Source organism: Passer montanus, unplaced genomic scaffold (genome assembly GCF_014805655.1).
Source record: "Passer montanus isolate IOZ18808 unplaced genomic scaffold, ASM1480565v1 scaffold20, whole genome shotgun sequence".
In the NCBI taxonomy this organism is placed as follows: Eukaryota; Metazoa; Chordata; class Aves; order Passeriformes; family Passeridae; genus Passer; species Passer montanus.
The window spans coordinates 12102263-12110792 of NW_024366592.1; the positions used below are offsets into that span (position 1 = coordinate 12102263).

The following is an 8530-nucleotide window of genomic DNA, read 5'->3' on the forward strand; positions in this document are numbered from 1 at the left end:
CCTTCAAAGGGTTCTGTTTTGAGCTGCTCACTACTCCGTTGATTTTCCTAGGGAATGTCCTACCTCGACAAGTACAGAAGAAGAAGCTATTCAGGGCATGCTTTCTATGGCAGGATTGCACTATACTACATGTTTACCAGGTCATACTCAAAGCACAGACTGCACAAATAAAAGAACCTCTCTTCAGGAACACAGAAGCTACCCCAGGAGTCGGCATAAAGACAGACAGCCATCTCAGAGCCACAAAACCATGGAATGTGGTAGGTATCTGAACTAAGGAACTGCTGCTCCCTGCTTTTGGCACAGTGCTCAGAATAGTCACTTAAAGTTACATTTTTAGATTTGTAGCTATTAGATTAGTAGCTTTTAAATGTATCACATTTACATTTAAAAAGGTGTATTCTGTGGTTTTGCATTATTTTTCTTCTATAAAAAGTAAATATTACTTCTGAAAACTAGAGCAAACTTAGCTTGTTATCAGAATACCCCTTCTAAATATTTCCATCTTAAAGTTTTGTGGCATACTTGCCAGAATGGGAAAGTAGTGGCTAGATTCGAAGTATTAAAATTTAAACTCGTTGGACTTCTGTGTAGGTAGGTCTGTGAAGGAAGAGGAAGGAGACTTGGGAACTTCAGCATGGACTAGACACCTGAATGACGCTTCGAGGATTACCCCTCAGGTAAAGTAATACTTAGAACATATTGAACACATTTTTATAGTAGGAGAGATCATGAAATTGTAAATACAGAAGGCATGGTGGACTGGTCTTTAAACACTGTGTATCTGACAGGTACTTCTGCTTCTGGTAACTGGGTTATTTTTGTCATGCATTTTTTCACTGTTGTTGCTGTTTTGGTTTTTTTCCTTTCAAATTCTTTTCGCTCATAGTGCCTAATATTAAGGTGCTCAGAGCCATGTCTTGAAAAAGAAAAAATACTGCACTAAAAATGTGTGAATTTATATTAATTCTAGCTGGGGAAGCACTTTGTTTATTCATTGTTATTCCCAACCAGAACATCAGAACAAGTGGAACATGTTGATAGTATGTATAGTAAAGATACTTGCTTAGGAAATTGGTACTACTAAAGTGATAGCTTTCAACAGCCAGCAGGTAGGAATATTTTTGTTTTCTGATGTCCAGATGGAATCCAGCATGGAATGAAAGGTTGTGTGTTTTACACTCTGACCGTCTGAGCTTTTCTACACTGTGAACTTTTTTGTAGTATTTCTGAACTTGTCTGTATTAGAAGTATTAGAATAATTAATTAACTAGAACAACTAAAGTTGCAAAATTACAGCCGTTAAATTAGCACTGTTTTTGACTGTGTGCTTTGTGGTGTTTGCTTTGTAAGAATATTTGACTGCATGGTACTCCTTTGCAGTTTGTAATTTCCAGTTTAGTATTTATTCTTTCATCAGCTGACTATTGAAAACAAATTACCTATTGAAGTAGTCAGTGATTGTCTTGTTATAGTGGCTAGTTTAATCAAGAACAATTGCATTTGTTTTGGTCACTGCAAGCTGAAAACAAGAAGTAGAGGAATTGAGTACATTAGTATGTATACCTAAGTGTAGCATTGCCCTTAGGTGCATATGGAAAAGCTTGCACAAAGACTATGTTGCATGTTATCTTTAAGGGGTATCTATTCTAAAAGAAATTATGGACTCATAAAATGTCCAGATACTGGTGGAACTGAAACGCCTGTTTCAAAGACAGTAGTACAATCAGAAAAACTGGGGTAAACCTGTAGCCAGAAGCTACTAACTTGTACATCTTCTCTTCTCATTTCCATACTAGGATGCAAATAAAACTCAAAAATATATCAAGAAGGAGGGTGCATCAGAAGCAAGTCTTAAGGTTCAGGAAAACAGAAGCATAGTCCACAGCAGCAGCTTGAGTTTTCAGCATGGCAAATACACACGAGACTCCAGCCTGATGCAAGCAGAATGTCAGCTGAGCGATGGCAGCCTTAGCCCTGACAGGCCCTATGGTGAAACGTCCTTGTCTGTACCACTGCACCCAACAAAAAGGCCAGCATCAAATCCACCCCCTATCAGCAACCAGGCAACAAAAGGTAATGCTGATCTCCATCCCCTTGCCAAAGCGGGCTGGGGTAGGGAAGTAAAAGACTAAATGCACAAACTGAGTAAAGGACAGGATTAGACCTTGAGGAAAAATACTAAGAGAGCATGCTGTGGACACTCAAATTTTGGCACAGAATATGGGGAGGTGGAATTGAGAGAGCTCTAACTGGCCTGAATCAGATTAGCTTATTGAAATGAAGGTTTAGAAACTCTTTAGAAACACTTCAGAAGTAGTCTGATGAGCATACTATGTAGGTTTTAGTTTCTAGTTTATATTCTGTAATTTACTCAAGAATAACTTGAGTAAAATTTAGGAAGCTCAGTTCAAGTTCTCCCCTACTGCACCCACTGTGCTTCCTAGACTGGAAATATTTGTAAATAATACACTTATTTTATTTATGATAATTCTAGCCAGAGTTCAGGGAAAACAGTTCCTGGAGGTGCTCTTTTTAACTATTCTGGTTCCCTGTTTGTTTTTCAAACTGATTCCGATGAAAATTTTGCTTGCTTCAGCTTGAAAGCTGGGTTTCACCATTGTTCTACAATGATTAAAATTCATCCTGAAATTTCTGACTGAAGTCCTTGCTTGGGTTTTTCAGGCAAACGTCCAAAGAAAGGAATGGCAACTGCTAAACAGCGCCTTGGGAAGATCCTGAAGCTGAACCGGAATGGCCATGCACGCTTCTTTGTTTAATTTAGCTGCTACTTCTACTACTGCTGTCTTTCCTACACAGACCAGTATTGAGGGCAACAGAGCCTGGAGCTGCTGTTATTCCTCTGCTTGAAGCAGACTTGCATGTACCATAGAAAACACTGCCTGATGAACAAAAGAAAGAAAGTGGAAAAAAAAAAAGGAAAAAAAAACCCACACAAAAAAACCCAACCCAATGCTGCATTTTCACTGTGCCACACCTGCTCAGCAATAACCATACAGGAACGGGGAAATCTTCAGAGAGACACAGACTGTGAGAAATAGTCTCTCATCAGGGCTTGAATATAATTTGTTGCTGGTAGTTTCTGACCTAAATTAATGAGGGGAAGATGATGAAGGTGGTTTATCAATAATTTATTTCTGATAGATTTTTCACAACTTTAAAATTCATTTAAGAAACTATTTATTTGGAAGACTTTTTCTGTGGGGGGTTGTTAATTTAGATTTAATAATGTGAAAGTTTTAAATTGTTTTGATAATGTGTGTTTGGTGCAGTGGAGAGCCACATTAATTGTGATTAGTCTGGACTCCTAAATTTGATATTCAGGTTATAGTCTTAAATAGGGGTGAGATGCATTATTAATTATTTTTTAAATTAAGGCATAAGGCATCTTATTATTTTTTCATGCTTTTTGTAAGCTATTGGCTGGGCTTCTGTTGACTTGCAAGTTGCATATTTTCTGCCAGCTTGATTATTTTTTGACCTGTCCTTTTTAATATCAGATTTATTTATTTAATGGACTAGAAGAGACTCCTAAAGACAGAAGAATTTTCTTATGTTGGTCCAGTAGCTAACTTGTTTTAAACTGCACCTCTTTCCTCCAAATCCGAGTTCATATTTTCCTCCTGATGATCTCTCTGTGATGATTTTCTTCTGTAAAAAGACTCCCTGAAATTGTACTAGTTATTTAAGAGTTGGTCCAAAGGAGGAAGACCCAATATATCTTTTGGAGGAACGGGGACATGAGTTAAGATAAATTTTCTTCAGAAGAGTTGCTCTCAAGTAACTCATAAGATACACATTGCAGTTAAAAGATTGGGCATTTTACTTAATGTAGCATGGAAGAAGCATTTAAAGTGTTGTTATTGTACATTAAACACATTTTAAGGAGGAGTCATGAAAGCAGGAGAATGTGTATTGCTTTCAAAGCTGGGCAAGACAGCGAATTAAAAGTCTTAACTGGTCCATATATATAAGCATTTAAGTAGCTTACTGGTATCAGAATGACCATTTGTGTCAGACTTCATACTGAGCTGATAGCAAATGCCAATTCTGAATTATTGTAAATAATTTTGATTTAAAATATGTATTTTTCTGTAATATAAAATTAAATATTTAACTTTTGAGGGACGGGGATGAAGGCAGGAAGGGGAATACTTTTACTTGTTTCTGGTAAAAGGGCATTTTGCAGGGTCCAGCCAAAACGTAAATGTCAATATGCTAATGACAACAATATTGTTGGTTGGGGTTTGTTTGTTTGGTTTTTTTTGATTGGTAAGAGTAAAAATACTCCTGCATAGCTGTCCAAGTCATCAAATTGATTTTAATTTTCCACACCAATTTTTCCTTCCTCCATATCCTATACTGGAATAATTTTCTCTTGTGGTTTAAAAACAAAGTCAATTTTATTTTCCAGAATATTTGTGCAGAGTTATTTAGGCTAAACTATGAATGGATTTAGAAATCTGTGGACGTAGTTCTGATGTCAGGTGTTCTTTATTACTGCAGGGTCAGAACCAGTTAGCACTATGTTACCCTGTTTCTAAATGGAGAAACATCAAAATATAGTACCACTGCAAAAAAAAAGGTAGCTTTCATAGTTTTACTTTGTCTAAAGCTTGGAAATTATAGGTTAGGAGTGATTTTTTGCAGCCCTACTTCTACATTATGATGACTTAACTTCTGTGACTTGTATGGGTTAATTTTTAAACTTTTTTTTTTGTTTGCTAATTAATGTTTCACAAAACCAGGTTTTTAGTCTTTTAATTTTTTTAATTTAACACAAGTTATTAACCTTTAGAATATTGGGAATGGTGGTAGTCAAGGATTTCTAAAAAGCAGAAGATAAGCTAAGACGTATTCTGCAGATGCTGAAAATGACTATAAGGACTTGCTGTTCTCAGGTGCTATGTTTTCTAGATGGATATAGTTAAAAGAGAATATTTTAACTATCTTCTAATATGTTCTCACCAAAGTAAGTAAAAGAAATAAACTATGTTGTCAATATTAGTTAAAATTATATACCCGTATAAATTCTGTCTTAATTTAAACTTAAGCAAATGGTTTAATGCCTGCCAGGCTTTGGAAACTGTTTCAGCTTTAGCATATTGAACAAACTGTTTCCTTTCTGCTGGCTGTGCAATTTCTAATGATAGAAAATTCCAGTTTAGGGCACCAATCAGATTCAGAGCAGAATAAAGAATGAGTTCTCTCTCCTTAAAGATGCATTTTTTCTGAAGTAAAAATATGCCAGAATAGAATCTGGAGTAAGGAATTTTAAAATATAGAGTATGCTTTCTTGTACATGTGATTGGTTTATACAGAGTCTCTTTTCTGACCATCCACGCTATTTATCTGTATCTTACAGTTGAAATATAGATATGGCTGGACCCATATATATTATTTCTTCTTGGTTTTATCCTTTCAATTGCTCTAATTTTCTAGCTTTTTTTTTTCTGAGTGGCTCTCCACTGTCATGAATTTATGTAATAGTCTCTTCACAGGCTGTCAACAGGCAGAGGTTCATTCCCATTTTCTTCAAATATCCATGCTTCCAGCAGAAGTTAAATCTAATGTTCCAACTCAGAACAAGTAATTCAAAAGAAATTGCCATGTTGAGCAGTATTAAAAAAAAAAAAAAAAAGAGAAACAACAAAGGAGAAAAAAGAAATCTCCTGGTAGCTCATGAAGAGGATGTGGTGACCTCACTTGTGTTGTGTACTTGTATGTAGAGATATATTTATTGTATTCTAGCTGAAATCACTTCTGCACCAATCTTTCTGTAGATGGACTGAACCTTGTGTTGTTGTAGTGGAGAGAAAAAGCCCAATTTTTTTCCTTGCTGTCTCACTTGGGGTGGAAGAGGGAGGGAGTAGGGAACACTGGCTGGACAACAGCAGATGATGCCTCTTATGGTAACTTGTTTTCAAGGATAATCTTTTTTGAAAAGTCAGAGAACTCACATTTGGCATAGAACTCAATTTTTTAATTATTTTTTTTGTGGGCAGAACAGTAGAAAATGAAATACTGTAGGGGTTTTCCCACTCTCTTAAGTTCTCACGTTCCTGCAAAAAAAGAAACAAATATGAAAATGGAAAGACCAGTTAGGAACTATATCTAAGATTCTTCCAGCAACTTTCCCTTTTCTTCTCCTATTATACTTGCTAATAAACCCTGGCTACAGGGTAGCCTTTGCTGACCTCTGAGGTAGATTACCTATGCAACCTATGAAACTCTACATGAATTCATTCTTAAAGAGAATTTTGGAAGGGTTAGATGTTGAGAATTAAAATTGTTCTCTTATCACATGGTGAGGTTTAGGTGGTTTTTGTTTTTGTTTGTTTTGTGGTTTTTTTGGGTTTTTTTTGGTGTTTTTTTTTTTTTTTTTGTGGTTGAAGTGTTTGTGTTACCTTTGGTAGAGATGTAAGAGAGCACAGCATCATGACCACATTTTAGACACTTCAACTTTGCTCTAAGGAATAAGCTACCTTCACTCATGAGACCATAAAGTTGCAAGTGTTAAACATTTTTGCAGGATTTCAGAGTCAGATGTGGTGGGAATCTGGCCTACTCCCTTTTTGGTAGCTGTGGAGACTAAGCAGAACTAGAATGACCCAGTGACTAGTGCCCTCTTTAGGCTCCACGTGCCCACCTGTCCCTTTACACTCCCACCATGACCCCCAAGCTTTGTGTCTTTCCAGAGTGTCATTCACATACTTCCAGACCATTAAAAGCTGTTTGTAGTTCTGGGGCTGAGTGAGCCCAGCACTACTCTTTGACAGAAGAAATACAAATGGAACCAAGGGCCTTACTGTATATTGTTAAACAAGATGAAAAGCTGCAACATCCATTTTTCCAAAAAATAAACCCAACAAAAAACCACCCTGGTAACCCTCTTTGTGGAAGAGTATGAATGATAAGTCATGCAGTGGATGGGAAATGAAAGTAGCACTGATAAGGAGATGCATGTTCTTCACAGGCTGCATTTCTGTTTGGAATAAAAAGGACTTTTTCTACTTTTAATATAAATTAAGCCATAAGAGTTTCATGCTGTGGGAAGGGAATGAAAGGGATCACTTTAAGAGATTTTATTGATATGTATTGTCACTTCTGCTGGGAAATGTCTATTGCTGCCAATGCTTTGATGAATCTTTTTTTTTTTAAAAAAAAAAAAACAAACATGGAATTTGAAAAAAAAAAACCAACAAAAAAAGGGGCAAGTTCTTGGCTATATTTACTAGTTTTGTAGTAATGTTTTGCTGGCCCATTTGTCTTTTCCTCCTTTTTCTACTCTCATAGTCTAATTTCTATCTTTCCTTCTTAATGTTTCTGAAAATGTTAGCTTGTCTGCTCAGTCGGGGTCGGTGTATGTGTGTCTTCCTTTTTACAGAAACGCACTACTGTGTTAAGTATTTGGCTGGGAAATGGGATGCTGCAGCTTTAAGAGCATTTTTTTCAATTCATAACAGTATTTCCCATCCTCTTTTGCCTGCAGGCAGGGAAAGTGTATGTACAGTATTTATTTTGTTTTGATTTTACTTTAAATTTGTAAGTTTCTATAAGTAGTTCACATTGATTATTCTAGGGGAGGACAAGTGACTTTGTTTAAATTTGTATTTGATATTCATAGTTTCCACTTTCTGTACTTTAAAATACTGAAATTAAAAAATTGTATGCTTATGTTTTGATTTTAGCACTGGAAAGTGTTTAATTTCTTCAGACTTCTGCTCATTTATTTCAGTGTAAATACAGTAAAATGTACAGAGTATCATTAGGAGAAAAAATGCTTTTCTAGGTCCAATCTGTGTCCTTTGCTTGTTACATTTTAAAGAAGTTTTATGGAGAAATGTGAGGGAATATTCTCATACCATTTTTAAAATTTTTTTTTTCAAAGTGCAAATTTCATTTCAATCCAGGTATATTATATGGCAACTAAATGCATTTTGTGATGATGTGTATATTCTTTTTGAATCCTAATATAAAAAGGAGGTGGAAGTGTTTGTGATTCATCGTATTATCAGATCTAGATTTCTAAGAAGGGTGTCAGATGGTATTTTTGTATTCTTGCTCTTGGTTTTTGTTCAGGTTTGTCTTATGCTACTGATGGCTGACTCAGCTCTTGATTTATTGGTTGGTTTGGTTCTTTGTTTTTCCTTGAAGCATGTGCAATTTCTGGAAGAGCTTTCTCTTTCACACTTGCATATGCTTAGCCATATTTGCTTTTGTCTTGGAGGACTTCCCTGCTGCTTTTTCCTTTCAGACATCATCATCTGGTTTGCAGCTGCCAGTGCTTCCTATTTTGGCTCCTGTGGCAGTGCAGTGTTTGAACGTGGTTGCTTTCCTAGGGTGGTGAAGGCATGGCTGCCCCATCCTGCAGCTTGGTGTGCAGACTTTTCCTCTGCCCCACTGACCTGCTGCAGTGCTCTGCTGAGGGTCATTCAGGGGAGCCTGGGATAAATGATGCACCAATGGCACTGGAAGAATCAGATGGCAAAAGGGTTTGATATCAGCA

The 8530-nt window shown here is 36.4% G+C and overlaps 1 protein-coding gene across 2 annotated transcripts in view; it reads left to right on the forward strand.

The window, feature by feature from the left end:
* KDM7A (lysine demethylase 7A) overlaps positions 1–7698 on the forward strand; it is a 61441-nt gene extending 53743 nt beyond the window's left edge. For both annotated transcript variants that reach the window (XM_039707906.1, XM_039707907.1), the window contains exons 17-20: positions 52–260; positions 595–680; positions 1800–2076; positions 2686–7698. In XM_039707906.1, coding sequence (XP_039563840.1) covers positions 52–260; positions 595–680; positions 1800–2076; positions 2686–2780 — 667 coding nt within the window. In that variant the 3' untranslated portion in view covers positions 2781–7698. The remainder of the gene's footprint in view (positions 1–51; positions 261–594; positions 681–1799; positions 2077–2685) is intronic.
* Positions 7699–8530: the final 832 nt, after the last annotated feature.